This window comes from Gorilla gorilla, chromosome 20, assembly GCF_029281585.2.
Source record: "Gorilla gorilla gorilla isolate KB3781 chromosome 20, NHGRI_mGorGor1-v2.1_pri, whole genome shotgun sequence".
Lineage (NCBI taxonomy): Eukaryota > Metazoa > Chordata > Mammalia > Primates > Hominidae > Gorilla > Gorilla gorilla.
In genome coordinates, this window is record NC_073244.2 from 67,865,231 (window position 1) to 67,892,135 (window position 26,905).

At 42.6% G+C, this 26,905-nt stretch overlaps 1 protein-coding gene across 3 annotated transcripts in view; it reads right to left on the reverse strand.

The window, feature by feature from the left end:
- The window catches only part of NLRP11 (NLR family pyrin domain containing 11), a 41,052-nt gene that overhangs the window by 8,677 nt on the left and 5,470 nt on the right, over positions 1-26,905 (reverse strand). For 2 of the 3 annotated variants that reach the window (XM_031004310.3, XM_055370643.1), the window contains exons 2-6: positions 24,451-24,783; positions 15,330-16,899; positions 14,414-14,575; positions 8,139-8,306; positions 2,653-2,823 (exon numbers count right to left, since the gene is read on the reverse strand). In XM_031004310.3, the coding sequence (XP_030860170.1) occupies positions 2,653-2,823; positions 8,139-8,306; positions 14,414-14,575; positions 15,330-16,899; positions 24,451-24,721 (2,342 nt within the window). In that variant the 5' untranslated portion in view covers positions 24,722-24,783. The remainder of the gene's footprint in view (positions 1-2,652; positions 2,824-8,138; positions 8,307-14,413; positions 14,576-15,329; positions 16,900-24,450; positions 24,784-26,905) is intronic. The other variant, XM_055370642.2, reaches the window with a different exon arrangement.

The following is a 26,905-nucleotide window of genomic DNA, read 5'->3' on the forward strand; positions in this document are numbered from 1 at the left end:
GTGTGCCCCTGTAGTCCCAACTACTTGGGAGGCTGAGGCAGGAGAACTGCCTGAACCGGAGAGGTGGAGGTTGAAGTGAGCCGAGATTGCACCACTGCACTCCAGCCTGGGGGACTGTCTCCAAAAAAAAAAAAAAAAAAAAAAGGTGAAAACAACTAATTTATTGGTTGGAAATACTAAATCTTGGCTCTGGTATGGGAAAAGGGTACACTAGACCAGAGGCTGGCAGCAGACCAAACCTGGCCCCTCCCTGCTTTTGCACAGCTGCAAGCTTAGAATGATTTTTGTGCTTTAAAATGATCGGAAAACGTATATGTAGTTATTTTAATTTGGGTCTGACACATGAAACGGGCTAGGTTTTCCTTTGTATACTAATGCGTGCTTATTTTAAATTATATGTACGAGCAAAAGTTAAGACTAAGAATGAGCTAGAGAAGTTCCCTGTTGTCCTCGTAGAAACCAGCACTATCAACTCATTTGCATACTATTTTCCAGCTGTCAGATTTGGTCACGACCATAAATTTGGCCTTTTACAGGTGTTTTCCTCAGACTACTGTGATTTCTTTCACGTTCTTAGGCTTAGAAATTCCTTGCCTACTTAAAATAAGTTACCAAAACAAACATTTTTTGCTTAGTATATCTGGATTATTTTAAATACGGGTATGAACTACAAAAAACTCCATGCCAACCATCTAAGGTGATAAAAATGTTCTAAAATTATATTGTAGTGTTGTACAACTCTAAATATGCATAAAAAACATTGAATGTGTACCTTAAGTGGATGAATTTTCTGATATGTAAATTATACCTGGAACCAGTGGGAAAAGAAAAAAAGAAAAAATCTAGCAGGAAACAAAAAACTTGTAGATATGAGATGAAAAAAATATCTACTTGGAGTCTGATTATTGAACAAATGGTCTGTCCCTTTTTTCATGAGACCTTCTTTTACAACAAAATTAGCTCATATTGACAATTACTTACTGGATTTATCTGGGGCCAGATGGATCTTAGAACAATTTGAGATTTTAAAGACATGGCTGGACACAGTGGCTCACGTCTGTAATCCCAGCACCTTGGGAGGCTGAAGCGGGTGGATCACGAGGTCAGGAGATTGAGACCATCCTGGCTGACACGGTGAAACCCCGTCTCTACTAAAAATACAAAAAATTAGCCAGGCGTGGTGGCGGGTGCCTGTGGTCCCAGCTACTCGGGAGGCTGAGGCAGGAGAATGGCATGAACCCAGGAGGTGGAGGTTGCAGTGAGCTGAGATCACGCCACCGCACTCCAGGCTGGGCAACACAGTGAGACTCCGTCTCAAAAAAATAAATAAATAAAAACACACATAATGCGATATTATATAATATGAACAGGAGTTTCTGGTGTTACCCTGCAATCAAACAAGTATTTTTTACAGAAAATATAAAGCATATAAAGAATATTATATCAGTTTGTATTATGTTTTGGCATCTAGCAAGTCCTAAAAAGGGGGTAAAAGGGGCTAAAGGGGACCAGAAAAAGGGGGTGCCAAAAAAGGGCGAAACAAAAAAACAAGATGACCCTACTGCATTCTTTTGTCTTTTCGGAATTTGGAATTGTGAACGGGGAATCGTGTCCTTAAATACACCGAGCTACTTACTGTTTTGTTTTCTGACCACGTTTTACAGATCTCCGCCCTTCATTTTTGTACCTTTATGCCTCACTTTTGCCACTTTCTTGCCATCTTTCATCGTGTTTGCCATGCCCCAACCTTCTGGAAGTCTGCCTTTCTAGCCACTTTCCCAGAGCAGACAGAGCTTACCTACGAGTAACCCACAGTAGGTTACATACAGGGAGAGCCCGTCTTCCACCTTCTTGAGAGGAGACTCAGGGGAAAAAATCCTATTTCAAGGCAATCTAGCACCAAACCTTTCCTTTGCTTTCGTCTTTGTGTTCTCAGTCACATCTCATCCTACACGACACCCAGTTCACGTGTTCACTGTGAGAACAATATAGGTTCCCTGCTCTTAGAAAGTCAGATGCTATGGCCTAGGTGCTGTGTTTAGAATGTTGTGACCACCATTTTTTATTTTTTATTTTTTTTGAGACAGAGTCTCGCTCTGTCACCCAGGCTGGAGTGCAGCGGCACAATCTCGGTTCACTGCAACCTCCGCCTCCCGGGTTCAAGCAAGTCTCTTGCCTCAGCCTCTCAAGCAGCTGGGACTACAGGTACCCGCCACCACGCCCGGCTAATTTTTGTATTTTTAGTAGAGACAGGGTTTCACTGTGTTGGCCAGGCTGGTCTTGAACTCCTGACCTTGTGATCCGCCCGCCTCGGCCTCCCAAAGTACTGGAATTACAGGTGTGAGCCACCGTGTCCGGCGGTGACCACCATTTTTAACTCTTATCTCCAAAGATGTATGTTTGGTCATGTTATGACTCCACTGTCCAGATTGAGAAATACAAGTTGAAAAAAAATCCAGAAACATTTTTGCCAACGTTTCACAAATCAGCTGTCAACCCAGAGTATTAACCCAGACCTACTGAACTCCAAAGACTGTGCTTTCGGCTGCTTTGCTTTGCTGTCCCTTTCCCCACCACTGCTCTTTGATCATGTGCTTAGATATTCAAGTCAGTCTGAGCTTCTACGTGGTGAGCTCGTCTAAGCCAACTTACACCAGTGATATAAGAGTGCAGTTGGGATGAAGCAAGGCATCGCACAGTATGTTCATCCCGTCGCTCCTCAGCGGATTGCTGGATAAGGTCAGTTTTCTCAGACTCCCGCCACTGATGAGGAGAGAGGCGATTTCTTCGCATTCGCTGGCTCGCAAATCACATTTCATCAAGCTGTAAGAGGAATTCAGAAATGAAAAGAGGCTCCCCCATTTAAGCTATCCCCTCTTTTAAATTAAAAACAAAAAGAGAGACCTAACCAAGTGCGATGATGTCTACTTGGAAATAAATAGATCCCTTTGCTTCTAACCTTTCTCTCCCTATGCCACTCCTCAGAGTTCAAATTTGGGCAAGGTTACAGATTCACGAAGGGCTGTAAGCAGGCAGTTCCTTCCTCTTCTGCATTCATCTCCATGTGGCTTCCAGGGTGATGGTTCAGAACAGTAAGTCAGGTATCAAGCATCCCACCTGACCATGGGATGTGGGTACGATCACATTTATAAATCTGATCAAGACCCTCAACTTACCATCACATTTACAAGGACTTCTGATGTTTTTTCTGCATAGCCTTGGGTGCCCCACATGCTCTGGCTCTCAACTATCTCTGTATTTTTTTTTTTTTTTGAGATGGAGTCTTGTTCTGTCGCCCAGGCTGGAGTGCAATGGTGCGATCTCGGCACACTGCAACCTCTGCCTCCCGGGTTTTTAAGCGACTCTCCTGCCTCAGCCTCCCGAGTAGCTGGGATTACAGGCATGCGTTACCACACCCAGCTAATTTTTGTATTTTTAGTAGACACCAGGTTTCACCATGTTGGCCAGGCTGGTCTTGAACTCCCGGCCTCAGGGGATCCACCCGCCTCGGCCTCCCAAAGTGCTGCGATTACAGGCATGAGCCACTGTGTCCGGTCTAACTTTCTATTCTTACTCATTCTGTACCATCCTCCCTGATCTCCTCACTCTTCCTCAAGTCCACAAGCATATTTTTGCTTTAGTGTCTAGTACCCTTATCTCTACTTAGTGATTTTCCCCGTGGGATCCTATTTTTTTAAAAAAGTTTTTTTCCTTAAATTATCCAGGAGTGGTGGTGCACGACTATAGTCCCAGCTACTTGGGAGACTGAGGTGGGCGGATCACTTGAACTCGGGAGTTCGAGGCTGCAGTGAGCTATGATCATACCAATGCACTTCAGCCTGGACAACTGAGCAAGACACATCTCTAAAAAAAAATAAATACAATAAGTAAAATAAAAATAAGTGATCTTTCCCCAGATAGCTGCATGGTTTGCTGTCTCACTTTCTTCAACTTGTCACTCAATATTCTCTTCTTCAATGAGGATTTTGAATAATAACCATCTTTCAACTAACAAATATTGTTATTTTCAGGCATTGTATGAAGTTCCTGGGATACAGCAGAAAACTGGAAGAAATACGATGGAATTCTAGCATTGTAAAGACAGGGCTGAATGTATCATGTGCCTAGTAGATGATCAGTTCTTTATAGAAAGTAAATCAGAGTAGGTCATAGAGAAAGAAAAGGATGTATTCTACTTCCTTACGGGGCAGGCACTGAGCGAAGTCTCTCTCACTGAGCCATCGTACTTGGCCTGTGTATTCTATTTTGAATGAAATGGAAGCCCTTGAGGGTTTGAAGATTAGAGGACAGAAGAGTCAGAAGCTCTGACTTAAATAAGGTAGAAGAATTTTAGCAGAAACTTGAGAGAAGAGGGCAAGCTCTGAATCTCTAGGACAAGGGAATTTCTGTCAGAGGAAATGAGTGGAAAGAGGCAGAAGCAGGAGCAGGTTTGGTGTTTTAAACATCTACAACAAACAGTGCAGCCGCAGCACGGTACATAAACAGGAGATGGGGAGAGGGTTAGCCAGGGCCACCCAGCGTGAAATGGTGTATTCTGTATTATTTGTTTTTTTTTTTTTTTTGAAGTGGAGTTTTGCCCTTGTCACCCAGGCTGGAGTGCAATGGTGTGATCTCGGCTCACCACAACCTCCGCCTCCCAGGTTCAAGTGATTCTCCTGCCTGAGCCTCCCGAGTAGCTGGGATTACAGGCATGCGCCACCATACTTGGATAATTTTGCATTTTTAGTAGAGACGAGGTTTCGCCATGTTGGTCAGGCTGTCTGGAACGCCTGACCTCAGGTGATCTGCCCGCCTCGGCCTCCCAAAGTGTTGGGATTCCAGGCGTGAGACATCGCGTTGGCCTGTGTATTCTATTTGGAATGAAAGTGAAAGCCATTGAGGGTCTGAAGATTAAAAGGACAGAGTCACAAGATCTGACTTAGATTGCCATTATCCTTAGCAAACTAACATAAGGACAGAAAACCAGATACCACATGTTCTCACTTACAGATGGGAGCTAAACGATAAGAACACATGGACACATAGAGGGGAACAATACACACTGGGGCCGACTTGAGGGCTGAGATTCAGAGGATAGGATCAGAAAAAATAAAAATATCTATGAGGTACTAGGCTTAGTACGTAGGTGATGAAATAATCTGCACAAACTCCCATGACACAAGTTTACCTATGTGACAAACCTGCACATGTATCCCTGAAGCTAAAAGTAAACTAAAAAGAGTTAAGTCTACCCTTGTAGTAAAACTGATATATCAAAAAATAAAGCTATGTTTTGCTTCAAACACACACACACACACACACACACACACACACACACACCGGAAAACAAAACAATCCAAACTAGATGCCCTTCTACACTCTTTTCCATGTAGCAAGCAAAGGTGTGGACAGGTAGGAAGATGCTGAGGTACTGCAGATAGGTGGGAGATGGGTTGGTCTATCATGCTTAGCAGTAAAGGAAGCAGGAAGGAGTCAGATGGATCCACTCTAACAACAGACCCAGAAAATTTGTCTAAGCCAGGCCACAAGAAAATCTGTATTTGAAATGTCTATTTAAATATCAAAGTAAGAGGCTGAGGTGGGCAGATCACGTGAGGTCAGGAGTTTGAGACCAGCCTGGCTGACATGGCAAAACCCTGTCTCTACCAAAAATATAAAAGTTAGCTGGGTGTGGTGGTGTACCCCTGTGGTCCCAGCTACTTGGGAGGGTGAGGCATGAAAATTGCTTGAACCCGGGAGGCAGAGGTTGAAGTGAGCCGAGATCACCCCACTAGACTCCAGCCTAGGTGACAGCAAGACTTTGTCTCATAAATAAATATCAAAGTTGATATCTCTACAAATACTTCACTGAGTCTGAAACCAGGAGAAATGTTTGTAAATAAGTACCTAAGAGTCTTCATCACATAGAGGCTACTTAATGCCATGAATAAGAACTCATAGAAGGGGTATAGAAAAGACATTTAGAACCACTTGGAAATATCCCAAAGATAAGAGTCCAGGAAGATGAAAAACAAGTAAAGATGACTGAGGAGGAATAATCAAGGTTTGGGAAAAACCAAAGGCCAAGAGGAAAATGTGTTCCAAGATGAAAGGAGTTTGGGGAGTGGGGCATTGAGGTAGGGGAGAGTCTAACTACAAAGTGGCAACAGAGTTGGGATTTAGCTGGGAGAATGTGATAGGGAGAAGGGATGCTGAGTGAGGTGGAAGGCAATGACTCTCAAGAACCATGGAATTTGAACTATGTCAGAAAGAAAGTGAGGGGCTGGGTGCAGTGGCTTCCAGCACTTTGGGAGGCTGAGGTGGGTGGGAGACCAGCCTGGCCAACATGGTGAAACCCCATCTCTACTAAAAACACAAAAATTAGCCATACGTGGTGGCAAGCTCTTGTAATGCCAGCTACTCAGGAGGCTGAGGCAGGAGAATCGCTTAAACCCAGGAGGCGGAGGTTTTAGTGAGCTGAGATCACACCACTGCACTCCAGCCAGGGCAAAAAGAGTGAAACTCTGTCTCAAAACAAAAATGAAAACAAAAACAAAAAGAAAGGGATGAAGGCGGTGAAAGGGTGGGAAGCTGCTGCTCAAATGGCTGAAGGACGCAGTAGGATTAAAGGGTGGGAAGATTTGCTTATAAGACAAAGTAGCTTGAGAATACAGGAGGTGCTGTTAGAGCATAAGGTACTTGAAATTGAGAGTACAAGCGAAATGCACTTATTGGAGATGAAGTCTAGCAAGTGGCATTATCCAATATTGAGTCACTAGCAAATAGAGCTACTGAGCACTCGAAGTGTGGCTAGCATGACTGAGCCACTGGATTGTTAGTTTTACTACATTTACATTGGAATTTATTATTCATTTATTTATTTATTGAGATGGAGTTTTGCTCTTGTTGCCCAGGCTGGAATGTGCACTGGCGCCATCTCAGCTCACTGCAACATCTGCCTCCTGGGTTCAAGCGATTATCTTGCTTCGCCCTCTCGCATAGCTGGGATTACAGGCACCTGCTACCATGCCTGGCTAATTTTGTATTTTTAGTAGAGGTGGAGTTTCACTATGTTGGCCAGGCTGGTCTCGAACTCTTGAATTCCTGACCTCAAGTGATCCACATCCTCTGCCTCCCAAAGCACTGGGATTATAGGCATGAGCTACCAGGCTTGGCTAGTTTAAATTTAAAGGTTGATTCCAAATTATTGGAAGATTTAAGTATGTTTAAGACACGGGCATGTGAATTAGTTCTCTCAATTGTAAATTTTATGAAATCAATACGGAGGTCAAACATTTCTGATGAAAATGTGCCCGAGCGGCGATGTTCTCTGTGAAATACTGGGTTCTGCAGCCTTTATACAAAAAAGGGAATATAAAATCACATCAATAGCTTTTTGCATTAATGACATATGAATATAATTTGATATGCTGGGTTAAATACTGTTAAAATTAGTTTCAAGGCTGGGCACAGTGGCTCACACCTGTATAATCTCAGCACTTTGGGAGGCTAAGGCCTGTGGATCACCTGAGGTTGGGAGTTCGAGACAAGCCTGACCAACATGGAGAGACCCTGTCTCTACTAAATATACAAAATTAGCTGGGCATGGTGGCGCATACCTGAAATCCCAGCTACTTGGGAGGCTGAGGCAAAAGAATCACTTGAACCTGGAAGTCAGAGGTTGCGGTGAGCTGAGACCGTGCCATTGCACTCTAGCCTGGGCAACAAGGGCGAAACTCCATCTCAAAAAAAAAAAAAAAAATTAGTTTCACTTGCTTCCTTTTACTTTTTAACGTGGCTACTGGCAAATTTCAGTTTGTGGCTTGAATAATTTCCACTAGACAGTGTTTTAGGGTTTGACCAGTAGTCTACTTCAGAATGACCAGAGGAATTAGATCATTAGAGAAATATCAGTCAAGGGAGGGAGAAGCCATGTTATATGAAATATCAATGTAGAAATTGAAATCAAAAGGCAGGAATAATGTTGGTGAAAGAAACAAACCACGTGCTAAAAAAACTGAGGAATGAGTGACATCAAAAGGTAGGAGCAGGTAGTGTTATTGAAGGGGCACCTCTATCCACCAACACCCAGGCATTCCCCTCACATACACTGAGCTTTCAGCCGAGCAACAACTCACCTCAGATGACTTATCTGGCATGTGGGCTCGTCCAGGATGTCATGCAGAAGTGAAAACATATTTAGGGAAATGGACGTACAGTTGATACTCAGGTATGTCAGGCTCCGGTTACGAGCCAAAGCCTTGAGTAAGTCTTCAAAACCAGAAGCAGTCGAGACATAGGACAACCTGTGGAAGACATAGTAGCAGGAAAGCACTAGTGAAGGTCCAAACATCTTCTCCACAATTTCTCCTGCCTGCCTCACTTCATCCTGTAACAAAGATTCTCAGTGGATTACATCCTCACACATGGCTCTCGATCTTAAATTTCTAGTCAGGTCAGAAGACTATTGCTAATTCCAAGGTCAGCCTGTTGACTTTGAAGTAATCCCCTGGGTCTTTATGGTGTGTTCACCTCATAACCTCTCTTAAGTGGGACCCACAAGCCGGATACTAAGAATACATCCACATGCACAAAGATATTAAGATACATCCACATGCACAAGTTTAACCATGTTTTTCTACACTGAGAGCAAAAGACAAAATATGCTGATGGCTGATAATAGCCACACGATCAACCACATTTAAATTATTCCGTTTCAGCAGTCCTAGCCGGAGCAATCAGGCAAGAGGAAGAAATAAATGGCATCCAAATAGGAAGAGAAGAAGTCAAACTATCCCTGTTTGCAGATGACATGATTCCATATCCAGAAAACCCCATAGTCTCAGCCCCAAATCGTCAGCTGATAAACTGCAAAAGTTTCAGGATACAAAAAGAGAAAAATAAAATCAATGTACAAAAATCACTAGCATTCCTATACACCAACGACAGCCAAGCTGAGAGCCAAATCGGAAATGTAATTCTATCCACAATTGCTCACAGAGAATACCTAGGAATACAGCTAACCAGAGAGGTGAAAGATCAAAAGGAGAATTACAAAACACTGCTCAAAGAGATCAGATGACACAAACAAATGGAAAAAACATTCCATGCTCATGGAGAGAAGAATCAATATTGTTAAAATCGCCATACTGCCCAAAGCAATTTACAGATTCAATGCTATTCCTATCAAATTACCAATGGCATTCTTCACAGAAACTAGAAGAACTATTTAAAGTTCATATAGAACAAAAAAAGAGCCCCAATACCCAAGACAATCAATCCTAAGCAAAAAGAACAAACCTGGAGGCATCACGCTACCTGATTTCCAACTATACTATAGGGCTATGATAACCAAAACAGCATGGTACTGGTACAAAAACAGACACATAGACCAACAGAACAGAATAGAGAGCCCAGAAATGAGGCCACACAACTACAACCATCTGATCTTCAACAAAGCTGACAAAGATAAGCAATGGAGAAAAGACTCCCTTTTCAATAAATGGTGCTGGGGTAACTGGCTAGTCATATGCAGAAGACTGAAACTGAATGCCTTCTTCACACCACATACAAAAACCAACTCAAGATGGATTACAGACAAAATGGAGTGCAAAACTATTAAAAACTTGGAGGCGCTGGGCACAGTGACTCATGCCTGTAACCCCAGCACTTTGGGAGACTCAGATGGGCAGATCACAAGGTCAGGAGTTCAAGACCAGCCTGGCCAACATAGTGAAACCCTGCATCTACTAAAAACACAAAAATTAGCTGGGCGTGATGGCGGGTGCCTGTAGTCTCAACTACTTGGGAGGCTGAGGCAGGAGAAGCACTTGAACCTGGGAGGCGGAGGTTGCAGTGAGCCGAGATCATGCCACTGTACTGGGGAACAGAGCAAAATTCCGTTATAAAAACAAAAACAAAACAAAACAAAACAAAAACTAGGCAATACCATTCTGGACACAGGAATGGGCAAAGATTTCATCATGAAGATACCAAGAACAATTGCAACAGAAGAAAAAATGACAAATGGGATGTAATTAAACAGAAGTGCTTCTGTACAGCAAAAGAAACTATCAGAGCAAACAGGCAACCTGCAGAATGGGAGAAAACCTTTGCAAACAATGCATCTGACAAACGTCTAATACCCGCATCTATAAGGAACTTAAATTTACAAGAAAAAGATAACCTCATTAAAAAGTGAGCAAAGGGTATAACAGACAGTTTTCAGAAGGTGACACACATGCCGACAACAGGCATATGAAAAAAAGCTCAATATCACTGATCATTAGAGAAAAGCAAATCAAAACCACGAGATACCATCTTACACCAGTCAGAATGGCTACTATTTAAGAATCAAAAAATAACAGGCTGGGCATGGAGGCTCATGCCTGTAATTCTAGCACTTTGGGAGGCCAAGGTGGGTGGATCTCTTGAGGTCAGGAGTTTGAAACCAGTCTGGCCAACATGGTGAAACCCCGTCTCTACCAAAAATACAAAAAATTAGCCAGCTTGGTGGTGCATGTCTGTAATCCCAGCTACTCAGGAGGCTGAGGCAGAACAATCACTTGAACCTGGGAAGTGGAGGTTGCAGTGAGCCGAGATTGTGCCACTGCACCCTAGCCTGGGTGACAGAGCAAGACTCCACCTCGAAAAACAAATTATGTATATATATATATGTGTGTGTGTATAAATAAAACAGATGCTGGCAAGGATGTTCCCACTGTTGGTGGGAGTGTAAATTAATTCAACCATTGTGGAAAGCAGTGTAGTGATTCCTCAAAGAGCTAAAAGAAGAACTACCATTTGACCCAGCAATCCCATTACTGGGTATATACCCAAAGGAATACAAGTTATTCTACCAAAAAGATACATGCACATGAATGTTCAATGCAGCACTATTCACAATAGCAAAGACATGCAATCAATAATGCCTATCAATAAGATTGGATAAACGTGATACATATATACCATGGAATACTATGCAGCCATAAAAAGAGAGCATTTTTTTTGGCGGGGGCAGGAATATGGAGTTGGAGGCCATTATCCTTAGCAAACTATCACAGGAACAGAACCAAATACTGCATGTTCTCACTTGTAAGAGGGAGCTAAATGATGAGAACTCGTGGACCTGAAGAGGGGAACAACAGACACTGGGGTGTACTTGAGGGGAGGAGGGAGAGGATCAGGAAAAAATAAATGAGTACTAGGCTTAGTACCTGGGCATACAGTCTTATAGTCTATATACAAAATATGTGCGTCAAACCTGTGACACAAGTTTACCTACATAAACAAACTTGCACATGTACCACTGAACCTGAAGTTAAAAAAATAACAATTCACGGCTGGGTGCAGTGGCTCACCCTTGTAATCTCAGCACTTTGGGAGGCCGAGACAGGTGGATCACGAGGTCAAGAAATCGAGACCATCCTGGCTAACATAGTGAAACCCTGTTTCTATTTAAAATACAAAAATTAGCCAGGCATGGTGGCGTGCACCTCTAGTCCCAGCTACTCAGGAGGCTGAGACAGAAGAATCGCTTGAACCCTGCAGGTGGAGGTTGCAGTGAGCTGAGATCACGCCACTGCACTCTAGCCTGGGTGACAGAGCAAGACGCTGACTCAAAAAATAATAACAAATAATTCACAATTTCATTGAGGAAAAAAAAGTTGTCCTAGAGTCCCACCACCACCACTGGCCCTTACCCCCAACCCCGGAAGAACATTTCTCATTACTCCCTTGGAGTTGCAGCAGGACATCAGGGCAACAGCTTTGGTCATTGTCTCTAAGGGCCACCTAGAGAAAAGAGTTAGGAATCTCCAACTCAACATTAAAGGAAAGAGACGGGAAGGGAAATGTGGAAACTGGCCAACCCTTGGAGGATTGAGGATCCTATGGCAAATCCAGACGTAGAACACACAGGAAGCCCTTTTAATTTACTTCCCAGCCTATGTGGCGACTCGGTGGGAGACTGGATGTTTTCCATGTTGCTGTATTTCCAGAGTCCTTTACCTAGCAATTCTCCTGATCCCCATTTTACACAAACAACTTCTCTCCCAAGTCTTTGTCCCATGTTGCAACAAAACTGTTTAAGGTTTTTTTTTTTTTTTTTAAAATACACACAATGGAGTCTCACTCTGTCACCCAGGCTGGAGTGCAGTGGCACAATCTCAGCTCACCGTGGCCTGCGCCTCCCAGGTTTAAGCGATTCTCCTGCCTCAGCCTCCCAAGTAGCTGGGATTACAGTTGCGTGCCACCACACCTGGCTAATTTTTGTGTTTTTAGTAGAGATGGGGTTTCACCATGTTGGCCAGGCTGGTCTCGAACTCCCAACCTCAAGTGATCCACCCGCCTCAGCCTCTCAAAGTGCTGGGATTACAGGCGTGAGCCACTGCACCCGCCCTAAAAGTCTTCAGTTCTCCTTTCATCATTTTCAATTAGGCTTTTCTGCTCTCACTACCCTTCCAGAACTGTTCTTGGCCAACAATGACTTCTACCTTGCTAATGTCATTGGCCAATTCTCAGTCTTCAGTCTCCTTGAATAAGGACTGCCATCTGACACAGTTGACCTTTCCTTTGTTGGTAAACTTGCCTCACTGGGATCCAAGGATACCACACCATTTACTTTACCTTCTAGCCTAATGACTACTCCCTCAAAGGCCTTCGCTAGTTTCTGCTTTTCTCCCCAATCACTTTATGTTGGAGAACTCCGGGCATCAGTCTTTGGATCGTTTTGCTTCCTGAGCAACATTCCTATCCTTGGTGAACTCAGTCCTTGGCTTTAAATACACATTTGCGTTATACACATGTATACACGAACGACACCCACATTTTACCTTCAGTTCAGAAACATTACACACTGCTCTCTGGACACCTAATAGACATCACAACTTTAGCTCAAACAACTTTAGACTGACCTTCCTCAAATTCTGGCTCTCGCCGTCATTTCCCAACTCAGTGGCAACTCTCACATGGCAGTTTTCAAAACAAAGATCTTGGGGCAATTCTCTCTCCTAGTCTAGATTTAATCAAGGAATCATCCTTTGTCAACATATGCCCCGGAGTTCGCACCTCACCAACCTCTACTATTCACACCCTCAGAGGCACCATTGATTCTCACCTGGCAAACACCAAGAAAAAGAGCCTCCTCTGAGCTTTCAGATTCTGCCCTATGCTCCCCGATTGGCCATTTTTAAACGCGGTATCCAGAATGAGCTTCTTAAAATGCAAGCTAAATTATGGCATCTCTGCTCAAAACCCCTCAAAATGCCTCACCTCACTCCAGAAAACCCAGTCCTGACACTGGTTTACAACACCATGATCATGCCATACATACTTGTGAGCCATCTCCGTAATACCCTTCCTGCCTCACACTGGTCTAACCACGTAGGTCTCTGAACTCAAAGCCTTTGTTTCATGGATCCCTCCCATCCCAGGGGATGACCAACAGTTTATCTGGCTCATTCTTTCACCTCATTCAAGTCTTTGCTCAAATCTCACTTTCTCTGTGGAACTTATTACTACAGCCTGTACCCTCCCACACCCCTAAATACCCACTTATGCACCCTGACCTTGCCATTCTTTTCCCCCCGTAACACCATTATCCTAAAATACTTTAAAATGCGTGTACTTATTATGTCTGCCTATATTCTGTCTCATCAGATAGCAAACAAGGAAATTTGTCTTTTTTCCCCGCATTGATATATTCTAGTGCTTAGACTAGCACCTCAAACAAAGTAGGCATTCTTCTTGAATGAAAATAAAGTTAACTCCTGGGCTTCCAGAATCCTAAGATCATATATGTTGATGTGTACTGAATATTTTAGTGACATTTCCTATAGAGCTATCATAAACTCAGATAAATACTAATTTTCCCAATGACTGTTTAGGCAAGTACAGCTGCTTTTCACCTGATTCTAACGCATTCTGTAGGAAAGAAACTGTTAGACTCCTACCCTGACCCATTTTTGCTTTCTTCCTTAGGATAAACCCACTTGTTACTATTTCTTCCTGATTCCAAGAGACTACTTTCCCAGTCCCCCTTTGTAGTTATATGAAGCCGTATGAAGACAAGGTAAACAGGCCAATGAGATGCAAGCAGAAGTGATACAAGAAAGAGTTTTGAAAAGACTCCATCAAGGAAGCTCCTGAAGCTTCTAGATAAACCTTTCCTTCTCCCTTCTGTTGCTTCCTGCCTTGAAGGCAGCCATGATGGCTGGGACCTCAGATGCTACTGTGGCCTAAGGTCATCTTTATCATAGACACACTAAAGATGGTTGAGAAGTACAGAAGGAGCCTAGGCCCTGATGAGCCTGACCTGAAAGTGTGTTTTGTATATTGTCTTCTCCCAGAGAAAGAAAAAGATCACCGTTATTCCTAGGGGAACCTCTAAGGCAGAGGTTGATATAGTACTTACTTGAGTGTGCGAAGTTTACAGCTAGAATGCTCCAGGGCTTTAGACAGAATCCTTTCTGAAATACCATTAAGGTCATTGTCAAAGATATGCAGCTCCTGGAGGCTCTCCATTGTATAAAAAAGAGAGCAGATCTCTCTCCAGTAGACGAGGCTCTTCATTTGACTACATAGAAGAAAAATTGAGTTTTCCAATGGAATCGATTCAACTCCAGCAATTTGTAAAACATGTAAATTAAAGTATGTTTTGAGAGTGCCTGTTGTCTGACTCAGATTTAATACCATGCAGCAAGAAATAAAGTAGGGTCAAGCATGAATGAACAACATTCAGATCCATTAAAGTAGCTGGTGATTCCATATTCTGATAAGACACAACTGAGTGCAGGGCCTTTAAATGCGAGATTATTAAATATTTTTAAACTTCAATATTAAAAATCAATGTTGCATGTTTTGTGCTGTCATGAATACCCCTATAATGTAACAATACGAGGTTTATTTCTTTTAAATCTATACAACAGATCTGAAGAAATTAGGTTAAACCACTGGTTTGCAATGAGGCAATTCTGCCGCTAAGCAGACATTTGGTGATGTATAAGATTTTTGTTGCCGTCACAACCGGGGAAAAGGGGACCCTACTGGCCACAGGAGAGACCAGAGATACTGCTAAACCTCTTACAATGTGCAAGATAGACCCCCACCACAAAGAATAGCTGGCCCAAAACGTCAACAGTGCTGAGGTTTAACTCAAACTTTGAGTTTAAACAGAAGCAGAGAGATTTAAGTCACTGGTCTAATTAGAAGCTAGATTGGAAGTCAAGTTCTTCATGGCCCCGAGTTTGTCTTGTTCTCGTCAACAAGCTCTAGAATTATGGGCAGGTCTTAGGAAGACAGGAAAGAGGATTTATTTTTTAAAGACTCACCTAGCAGTTGGCCTTATAAGTGGCTCTTTGTTTTGAAAGATGCGCTGAACACTCAACTTAAGTGTCCTCAGGTGACAGCAGTAATCCAGACAGTATAATGAGACCATCATATCCTTGTCTGATTGAAGGTAAACTGTAACCTCCATGAGAGCGTCCACAATCTTCTTCACAAATTCTTCTTCCCGATTCTCATAGAGACAGTAAAACAAAGGCATATGGTGCGTCAACTTTTCCGGGTCACGGTCCAAATGTTTCATGTATCCCACCGAGTACCACTTGAAGCTGTCTACCATCGGTAGCTGGTATCCAAAGGATGTCTCAAGAATCCTTCTCCTGTTTGCATTTAGAAGACCAAAAATGAAAGTAAACACTTGATTAAAGTCAGAGTATTGTTCTCTCTTCTCTTTATACTCTCTGCTGCCTGAGGGGATCAGATAGTTGGGTACCGCCATCAGAAATGCAATGGCTGTACAAAACTCCTGTACGTTCAAGTGTATGAACTTGTAACGGTCTTTATGAGTGCTGCTCGGCAAAAGAATATTCGCGGCCTGCAACACAGAGACATCAGCCTCAGTAAACCCAACACATCTGAGGTCTTCACCACTGAAATTCAGGGTGCTCAGAAACAGTCCTCCTGCAGCCAGCAAACACAGACGTTTTAGGAGACCTAGGTGATACTGATTGGCAGTAAGTCCAGCCTCTGATGTCAACGCATCAGCAAGAAAGTGGGCATGTAGATCAGTGGGTGTTTGGCAGCAGAGCTGGAAGTCACGCCCCTTGTCCATCTGCCGCTTCAGGACAGTACACGTGATCCAGCATAAGATGGCGACTCGGCACAGACCCACGAGTATTTCATCCTCATGTACAAGCTGGAGGGCTGCCGACGCCCTCTGGCGGTCTTTAAAGAAAGAGTTAAAATATATCTCCCTCTTCTCATTCGACAGCTGCAAGGTCGTGCAGCAATCTACCTCTTTCAAGAACGTTTTTACATTATTCCCACGTGTGGGCCTTGAGGAGATGAGGAACCAGCAGCCTGGAGCCATTTTTCTCTTCAGCAAACTGACCAGGAGAACTGGAATGGGAACTTTCTGGGTGCTGTTACTACACAAAGCACTTTCATTGACATTTAACTCGAATCTTATGTTGTCCAAGTCCTCGAGGATGACAAGGAGTTTCTTGGGATCAGACAGGATGTCTGCAATGGGAGCCTGGCCGTCAGGCCAGTCCTTGGCGATTAGCTCAGCCAAGCTGCTGTTGGTCATCTGGTTTATTTCGTGAGAAGTGAGGTGAACGACGTACGAGATCATGTTCTGCCACATCTCACCCTTGATCCACCTCAACACAGCCAGATTTATAACCATAGTTTTTCCAGATGCTCTCTCTCCCATCAGGAACACATTGAGATTGTTTGCTGAATAACAGCTGGTAGAATCATAGGCTAATTGAAGTATGTAGAACACATCTGACGAAACGTCACGAAAAAATTTATAATGAAATTTTCCAAAAGTGTGACTTTCCCATTGCAGCATGAATTTTCTCCTCATGACAGCTTTGCATGCCTCCTGATTGCCTAATCCAGCGAGTACAGGGCAGAAAATACAGAACAAAGATGAAAGTTCAAGATGTAAAAACAGTTTTAGCTTCTTTTCATGTTTACAGTAAAAATATAGTAGAAATTTTTACTTACTACTGCTTATCACAAAGATATAGGTACAAAGATATTTACCATCATGTTGCTTTGTTTTTGAGATGGAGTTTTGCTCTTATTGCACAGGCTGGAGTACAGTGGCACGAACTGGGCTCACTACAGCCTCCACGTCCCAGGTTCAAGCGATTCTCCTGCCTCAGCCTCCCAAGTAGCTAGGATTACAGGCGTGCACCACCACACCTGGCTAATTTTTTGTATTTTTAGTAGAGACAGGGTTTTGCCATGTTAGCCAGGCTGGTTTCGAACTCCTGGCCTCAGGTGATCCACCTGCCTTGGCTTCCCAATGTGCTGGGATTACAGGCATGAGCCACTGCGCCCGACCCATATTGCTTTAAAGGAAAAAGTTTGAATAAAACCTATTCACTCATACAGTGGAGTCGACAGATCTGTTTTAGCTTTGTTCTTTATCCTTCAAGGGCTTCCCTCTCATATCTTGGCATCAAGAACATATTTCTTTCATTTTTGGGGGTTCCTTAGCGTTTTAGGTAGCCTTCAATTATGTTTCATTTCACATCCAGTTTTTCCTTTGAGGCAATAACTCGAGTTCAGGGACTGTTTCCTGGTACGTATTCAGCTCAAAGTATCTATTACATCTTGGCCCATCAGTCATGAGTTACACGTTCATCTTCCCTTCTATTTTTTTGTTTATGCATATCATTACTGAAATCCTGATCATTTAATGAACTACTTAAGATAAATGAAATTGTATGGAATAAAGTTAAAATTTATCGTAAAGGGAGTCTTATTTCTTGAGAATACACAAGATTGCACTCCCACTGCAAAAACAAACAAAAATGTTAAGACATAAGTATAAAGCTGTCATAGAGGTATGATACAGAAATGATCCAAATAAGTGAATTCCTAGAGGGGGATGACTCCTTTCTTAGTGAGCAGATACTTGAAAATGTTTTTATCCCTGGGTAAGGGCAGGCAAAAGAGGGAGCCTGGCAGCATGGAAGAACTTTGATGGGATAAATAAAAGCCAATGATGAACAGCTGCAGCAGGGCTGGTGTGGTGGACCTGAATGTACTGGAATGTGGCACACTGGCTCCCCGCCAGTGGAGATGAGCCTGATGGATAAACAGGCCTGATCCCACCCTCTAGACTACCAGGGCTGCCTAGTTCCGACCTAGCACATCTCAACAGCCTGGCAGAGACAGGACTTTCTCCTTACTGTTTTTATCTATGATGTTTAGTATACAATAAAAAAACTGAGATTCAAAGAAGCAGAAAGCCATGGTGATGAGTATGGTTCATGATTATAAACCATGATTCATAATCAAGAAAAAAAAATCTTTGGAAGATGTCTATTTAGGTGTTTTTCTTTTTGCCAATTTATTGATTAGGTTATCTGTTTTCTTTTTATGCAGTTCCTTATATACTTTGGATATTAGTTCCGTACCATACATAGTTTACAAATATATTCTCCCAATCCAGGAGTCTCTTCACTCATTTCCTTTGCCATTCAGAAGCTGTCCAGTTTCACACATGTACACACACACACACACACACACACACACACACGTAAGAGAATAAATATGTGAGATAATAGATTTGTTAGCTTCATGTCAACATTCCACAATGGAAGCATATCAAAACATCACATTGTCCCATATAAGTATGCATAACTATTTGTCAAAAGTAAAATTAAAAAAAATGAATAGAAGCATATGTACATATAACCCAGCTTTTGGAATTAGGAGGTAATTTTATAATAAGTTTCATATTACACATATATCCCCATATATTAGGTATACAGAGTATAAGAATCAGATGGATGCTCTGTGACTTAAAATATACACTATGCAAAACAAAGAATTCATTGGAATGGCTGAATGGCAGATGGCACACACAGAAGAAAGGATGAGGGGGCACCAGCACAGATCAATAGAATTGGCCTAACAAGCACAGAGGAAAAACAATCACAAAACCAATCAGACCATCAGGGAACTGTGATACAATATCAAAGGACCAGTATAAAATACGTGTAATTACAGTCCCAAAAGGAGAGGGGATGAAAAGGTATTCAACATCACGAATCAGAAATGCAAATAAAAATCACGATGAGCTATTCCCTTCACACCTGTTAGAATGGATATTATCAAGAAGACAAAAGGTAAGTGTGGGTGAAGATGTGGAGAAAAGGGAAGCCTTGTGCACGGTGTGTGGGGCTGTCAATTAGAGGAGTCATTACGAAAAATGATGTGGAGGTTCCTCAAAAAAATGAAAAATAGAACTACCCTAGGACCCTGAAGCTCTTTCTTGAGAATCCTTTGTGGTCAGAAAAGCCTGTCAAGGACATTTTTATTTTTTATAAACTTAGTTCAAAACCTTAAGTTTATTCTTCAGTCCATTTCTCCCCTGTCACCTTTTATGATGAGCAAAACCACCACCACCAGGCTGCATCTTTATTGTCCCCCTAAATCTCCTTATCTTCAAGTTAATAATGTGCATTTTCCACTGTTATTTCAGGAACAACCTTGCTAAACTTTCCACCAGTTCAGGTTCCCACCTGATAAAGTCCACTGAAGGTCAAAGGCATGTTGAAAACTTATTAAAATGATAGAGGATGGCCAGGCACAGTGACTCACACCTGTAATCCCAGCACTTTGGGAGGCGAAGGTGGGCAGATCACCTGAGGTCAGGAGTTCGAGACCAGCCTGGCCAACATGCTGAAACCCCATCTCTACTAAAAATACAAAAATTAGCCCGACATGGTGGCAGGCGCCTATAATCCCAGCTACTCAGGAGGCTGAGACAGGAGAATCACTTGAACCAAGGAAGCAGAGGTTGCAGTGAGCCAAGATTGCACCACTTCACTCCAGCCTGGGAAAAAAAATTTTAAAAAGCAGAGGAAAGTTACAGGTCAAGTAGTTTCTTGACCTGTAGTTTCCTCTACCCTTTAATTACTTGACTTGTAGTTTCTTTCCCCACTGAAAATTTCAAGGCCCATCAGGCATCTACCAATTTCCTGTCCCAAATTCCAAAGCTCCATTTGAGTTTTGTTTTCCACTGGGAGCAGTCTATGTAAGTACTAAGACCTTTTGCAATTACTACTGCGATATGTCAAGCCATCCCAGAAGAGGTACTGGGTGAAGAAAGTGAAGAAAAGAAGTCATGTCTGATATTCTCTTAAATATCTGCAATTTGGAGAGAAGTAAACGGAGCAGGTGAGCATGTACCTCATGAGGAAGGGACAGCACAACAGTCTTGAGAATAAGATGATCAAGAGAAGCAGGAAGGATTTCTATTTTCTCAGGGCCCTGGGCAGAGGCGGAGGGGAAAGACATTGCAATGTCCATGGAAGTGAGAAACTCACTGAGTGGACTCAGCCCTGCTACTGACATTTAAAGGGTCACCATGGAGGACACAGCCATGGTCTCCAGGAAAGCCTTCTCTCAAACTTGGGTTCACTTCCCCCTCATTAAAACCCTCAGTAGATAGTGGTAAAAATGTAAAGGGTAATAAGAGATTACAACATGGCCTAGGAGGCATGTTCAGTAGACTTTACGCCAGACTGATATCAGTCTGTGGCCTGTTAGGGACTGGGCCCCACAGCCGATGGTGAGTGGTGAGTGACTGAGCACTCCTCTGTATTTACAGCCGCTCCCCATCGCTCACATTACCGCCTGGGTTCTGCCTCCTGTCAGATCAGTGGGAGCATTGGATTCTCACAGAAGCGTGAACCCTATTGTGAACTGCACAGAGGAGGAATATAGGTTGCACCCTCCTTATGAGAATCTAATGCCTGATGATCTGTCACTGCTTCCCATCACCCCCAAATGGGACTGTCTAGTTGCAGGAAAATGAGCTCAGGGCTCCCAGTGATTCTACATCATGGTGAGTTGTAGAATTATTTCATTATATATTACAATGTAATAGAAATAAAGTACATAATAAATGTAATACATTTGAATTATCCCCAAACCATCCATCTCCACCCCTTCTAGTCCATGGAAAAATTGTCTTCCGTGAAACTGGTGCCAAAAAGGTGTGGGACCACTGCTTTACACTATACCAGGACAAGCTATACATTTTGGACACAGTTGTCCATAAGCTTGAGCTAGATAAGAAAAGAGAAGTGAATGACAGGATAACCATGCAACTAAAAAAAAAAAATTACTAATTCTGGAAGAAAACACTCAAGGAAGGAAAACAAGTTTACCACCATGTCAAGGTACTTAAAGTGTAATTTTTAAAATATCTAAAATATGAAGTGAGGCATGGTTAGAGAAGATGGTAGACCAGAAGCTGGTAGTGGGCACTGCTCTCATGGAGAGAGAACAGAGCAGCAACACCAGCTCTTCAACTGGATTATCTAGGACACACGGGATTCATCAAGGAAGCCACACAACCCACGGAGAACAGAAGAGTGAGACAGGACAGCCACCAGCCCAGGATTGGCACACAGCCCAGGAAGGCTCCCGACCACAGGGAGATGGTGAGTGAGCAAGAGTCCCCACGGATCGTTATTTTACAGTGTATATCAAAACATCAAGTTGTACACCTTAAGTATACATAATTTGTATCTGTCAATTACATCACAATAAAGCCAGAAGCATGTAGGTATGGAAGGAAAAGGTCTAAGAAAAATGTATGGCCTCAAAATAGAGAACATAGAAAGATCAAATTCAGGTTACAGAAAAAAATCCTTGTAATTATTGAGTATGTAAATATGGGTGACAAATGTTTTAAAAAGAACATTCATATGCACCCCTATTAAGCTTTTGAACTTTAAGGATAAAGAAATTATTCAGGGATTTAGCAAGAGGCTGGGCACGGTGGCTTATGCCTGTAATCCCAGCACTTTGGGAGGCCGAGGCAGGTGGATCACCTGAGGTCAGGAGTTCAAGACCAGCCTGGCCAACATAGTGAAACCCCATCTCTACTAAAAACACAAAAATGAGCTGGGTGTGGTGGTGGGCACCCTTAATCCCAGCTACTCAGGAGGCTAAGTCAGGAGAATCACTCAGACCTAGGAGGTGGAGGTTGCAGTGAGCCGAGATTGTTCCACTGCATTCCAGCCTGGACAATGGAACAAGACTCCATCTCAAAAAAAAAAAAAAAAAAAGAATTTAGCAATAAACATGAAAAAGGAAAACAAATGTTAACAGGTTAACATTTCTCCAAACATATTCAGTGCCAGAAGACACAGAAGGAATTTATACAATATTAAAAAGGAGTGGCTGGAGAGTATTACGTCCAGTAAAGTTCCCATTTGTGTATAAAGACATGCAAAGAGTTTTAGACATAAAATTAAGGAATTCACTCATGAATCCTTCTCAGAGGAAGAGATGGAGGAAGCAACAATGAAGTCCAGTTAACTAAGGCAATGAAATGAATTATTCATCACATCAGGGACAGGGGTATGTGATAAGCCAGGTACAGCTTTAAATATAGAAGAAGCCTGAACAAAAAGATACTTGTGATTGCCATCAATAGCCGAGGTTATGAGCCTTGACTCCATAAGGTATATATAAGCCATAGGTTGGAGGAGAATAGCAAAGGAAGGCCAGAAGCCTGTGAGTCATAATGATGAGTGAAGACATGCTATACTATTTAATTGGGAAGATACGAGTTTAACCAAGTTAATATTGTATAAAAGTTGTCTTCAATATTAGAGGAATTTGAGGACCAAACTACTTCCTCATTCTAAAGAAGATCTACTGTTCACCTATAAGACACATAGACTGAAAATAAGAGGGAGATATTCCATGCCATTGGAAGCCAAAGAAGAGGAGTAGCTATGCTTATATCAGACAAAACAGATTCCATGACAAAAACTATAATGAGACACAAAGAAGGTCATTATGTAATACAGGGGTTGATCTAGCAAGAGGATGTGACAATTGCAAATATACATGCATCCAACACTGGAGTCCTCAGTTGAGCTCTAATAATTGCTTTATGTAAGAGAGACTCTAACACAATTACAGCTGTAGACTTCAGCATCCCATGTTAGTGTGGTATTCATGATCTTGGTAAGTTCTCTTAACCCCTCAGGTACTCAGGTTTTCAATTGGAATACATGATTATATCTATTTTAGAGATGTTTGGGAAGGACTAAATGAGCCAATGACGACGACCTGCATAGGAGTGTACCCAAAATGTTAACCCTCCATGACGCTTACACAGAGCCCCCTACATTTCTGTAGCTGGGTCTTATGGTAGGAGCGTACCCGGGTGTTAACCCTCCATGATCTTTACACAGAGCCCCTACTTTTCTGTAGCTGGATCTTATGGTTCTAGGACAGAGCTCTATGCTGGGAAATCTGCTCTAGCTTAAGTACTTTCTTGAGTCTAATCCTTTGGCTGGCTACTTTCATATAAGCTGGTTAGCATAATAACAGAAAATAAAGGTAGGATCAGAAAGCCACAAAACAGAACATGACCCATATCCAATCTATCCCTGGTCCTCATGTGATTTCCAGGTCTGAAGACTGGTTCTTTGGGGATGGAAAAGTCATGTATCAAAACCACCAAGCTAAACAATTCCATCAACAAGTGGACTAAGGACACAAATAGATGCTTCTCAAAAGACGATACACAAATGGCCAATATCTGATAGTCCTTGAAAAAATGAATATGAAAAAAATGCCCAACATCGCTAATGATCAGGGAAATGCAAATCAAAACCACCATGCAATCCCACCTTACTCCTGCAAGAATGGCCATGATAAAAAAAAATTAAAAAGATAGATGTTGGTATGGATGTGGTAAAAAGGGAACACTTTTACACTGCTGGTGGGAATGTAAACCACTATGAAAACCAGTGTGACTATTCCTTAAAGAACTAAAAGTAGAACTACCATTTGATCCAGCAATCCCGCTACTGTGTATCTACCCAGAGGAAAAGAAGTGATTATACAAAAACACATGCACACACATTTATAGTGGCACAATTCGCAATTGCAAAAATATGGAACCAGCCCAAATGCCCATCAATCAACAAGTGGATAAAGAAATTATGAACACACACACACACACACACACACACTACTCAGTCATAAAGAGAAGAGAAATAATAGCATTTGCAGCAAGCTGGATGGGATTGGAGACCATTATTCTAAGTGAAGTAACTCGGGAATGGAAAACCAAACATTGTATTTTCTCATAAGTGGGAGCTAAGCTATGAGGATGCAAAGGCATAAGAAGGATACATTGGACTACAGGGACTCGGCGGGAAGTGTGAGAGGGAGGTGAAGGATAAAAGACTATACTCTGGGTACAGTGTGCACTGCTCAGACGGTGGGGACACCAAAGTTTTAAAAATCACCACTAAAGAACTTACTCATGTACTCAAATACCACCTGCTTCCCAGAAACCTATTTAGAAAAAAAAAAAAAGGCCCAACACCCAGCTTCCTGTGAAGTGCCCTGATTTCTGCCCACCCTTCTCGTGACCCCACTCACGGTTTCGTCTGCCAATGATCTTCCTACAAAGATCTTCCTTACGCATCATTGAAAATATGCTGAAGAGCATATTCCATATATACTGTCCCTCATAAGAGATTGGCAACACGTTAGCCAGTTCTTCTTTTGTCATCTGTATCAGTGGAAACTGTGGCAGTTTGAAATCAAGAATCTTGCGTGCCAGATACTTCTTAAAACTCTGAAATTCCTTGTCACTGAGATTCTCTAGATACCACAGCAGGTCAAAGTCAGTAGAATCCGATTCTGCCATCTTGCTTCTCCAGGGAAGGCAGACTTCAGAGAAGGGATTTTGAGGCACAATAAATATGAGATCTAAAAATAGATGTGGAATCAGACAATCAAACCACACAGTAATGCCAATTCATCCAAAGCTAACATCCTAGACAATTCTTGTGGTGTGATAGAAGCTCCTTTCTGATAGGCCATCAACGATAAGTCTGAACTCTTTCTGTCTGGGTCAATGGCCTTGTCGACTGATCTTGGCAAATTTCTAGGTTCTGTTAAGGTGGAACATCAGTTGTGTTAAAAGGCAACATTCTTATGGTAAAAGTTATCCCTGATTAGCAAATAGCATATAGGTTGAGAATTGAGTATCATACAGAAACTTTGGAGGGGAAGTGTTTCTTTTGAAATTGTCACCCCTATGCAGATTGGAAATCTAGACTTGTGGTCTCTTACAAGATATGCTGTTGTATATGAAACTCCTCTATGCTAGAATAATCTGTATAGCAATTGGCTGTATTTACAACGATTATACTCCTTGGAGGTATGTCATTGATACGTATAAGGACTCCTAATGAAGAGGCAACTGTTATAATAAGCAAACAGGCTGTTTGTGGTCTTGTATGCTGCTGAAAAGAAATCTAAGTTATGATGTACTCTGTTCTGTCTTGTTAGTATATAAATGAGCCAAAGACAGCCCCTAGGTTATTTTTTCACTCTAGGCTGAAATCTGTTAGCGCATAAAGCCCACTGGCTTCAGACTCAAGTTTTTTATACATCCAATTGTTTTAAACACAGCCCAAATAAGCAGATGTTTAGCCATGTAGAGCCTGCCTGCTTTGCATACCTCACAGAACTGCTCCCAACATCTGCCAGCAATAGGTAAGTCTCCAGGGTCAAGATGACTGCAAGGTGCTACTGCCCTTTGGAGCTCTCGGACCCAGGAGATCTTCCTCCCCACTGTACTGAGTGGTATCGCCTACACACACACACACACACACACAGGTTGCCTCTTCAATTCTACCCCACGTCTGCAGGGGTTCCCCATCTTCCTGTCCTCCTGAGTAGGGACCCACACACTGTAGCCCCTGGCCAGGCTCCTGCTGTAAGAGACATGCCCCACACACAAACCTGTGAAAATGCCAGCCAAAAAATCATGTGTGCAACTGCCACCCCTTGGTTATCTTTTCCCTTGACCAATTTCTAAACCCCGTGAGCCTCCTACACCTGTCAGTTTCAATGTCAGTCTAATCCTAGTATCATTACACTCAGTCACGAGAAGTTGAGATTGCAGAGTTGTGACTAAAGAATCCATTCCAGAGCCTTGACCCAACACAGTCAAGGCTCTCAGAGTTTATGACAAAGGTGGAGAAAGAAGATCTGATCAGATATGAGTGGATGTGGATTGGCTAACATCTCCATGGTTTTAATGCAAATGCTTCGACACAGAGAACAAGGGATAAATAGTGCCTTTGGGGGCGTAAAAGAAAGTTGGAGAATGGCAGGTATCTGCTTGAGGCTAGACTGCTCGATCTCCAACCATGAAATAAACCTAACTAGATACTCAACCATAACTAGGTTGTTGGGCGTAAAGAAACCGCCGGTGAAGCTGATAAGATGCACCAAATACAAGACAGAGTCACTGGTATTGTAGACACACTCAACAGTGATGCCTACCTGAAGGGAAGAAGTAGGCACATTAAGCTTGCAGACCTCACATACCGGGTACTATGTTAGAAGATAGAGCCACTGGGTTGGATCTAACTCCATCGTGGCCATGAAGTACATGGAAAGATACTCAAGATCCCCCAATAAAGGGGTAAAAAAATGGGCATACTGACATGCATCTATGGTACCTGAGTTTTGCAGCATTGCTATGCCAATCCCCAGTGCCCAACAAGGTAAGAACTATGACACCCTCTTCCAGAACATTTTCATTTGCCCTAAAGGAGGACCTGCAACTAGTAAGCAGTCACTCCCTGTTTCCCTCTCCTCCCCTAAAGGAGCCTTTAAATGCACGGTTGAGCTGGCAGAAAAAAAAAATAAGGAAGTCACTGAGTTTCAGAAGGCACGCATGCACCCAGGGAGTCGCTTTCATGTTAGGTCAGGTGAAGTCGAGCAAACTTTGGCAGCCTAGAGCTCAGTTTTAGGAAATCATATACAATTTTAGGGCAAAGGAGAAGACAAACCCTGGGGCACATTGAGGTGGGAG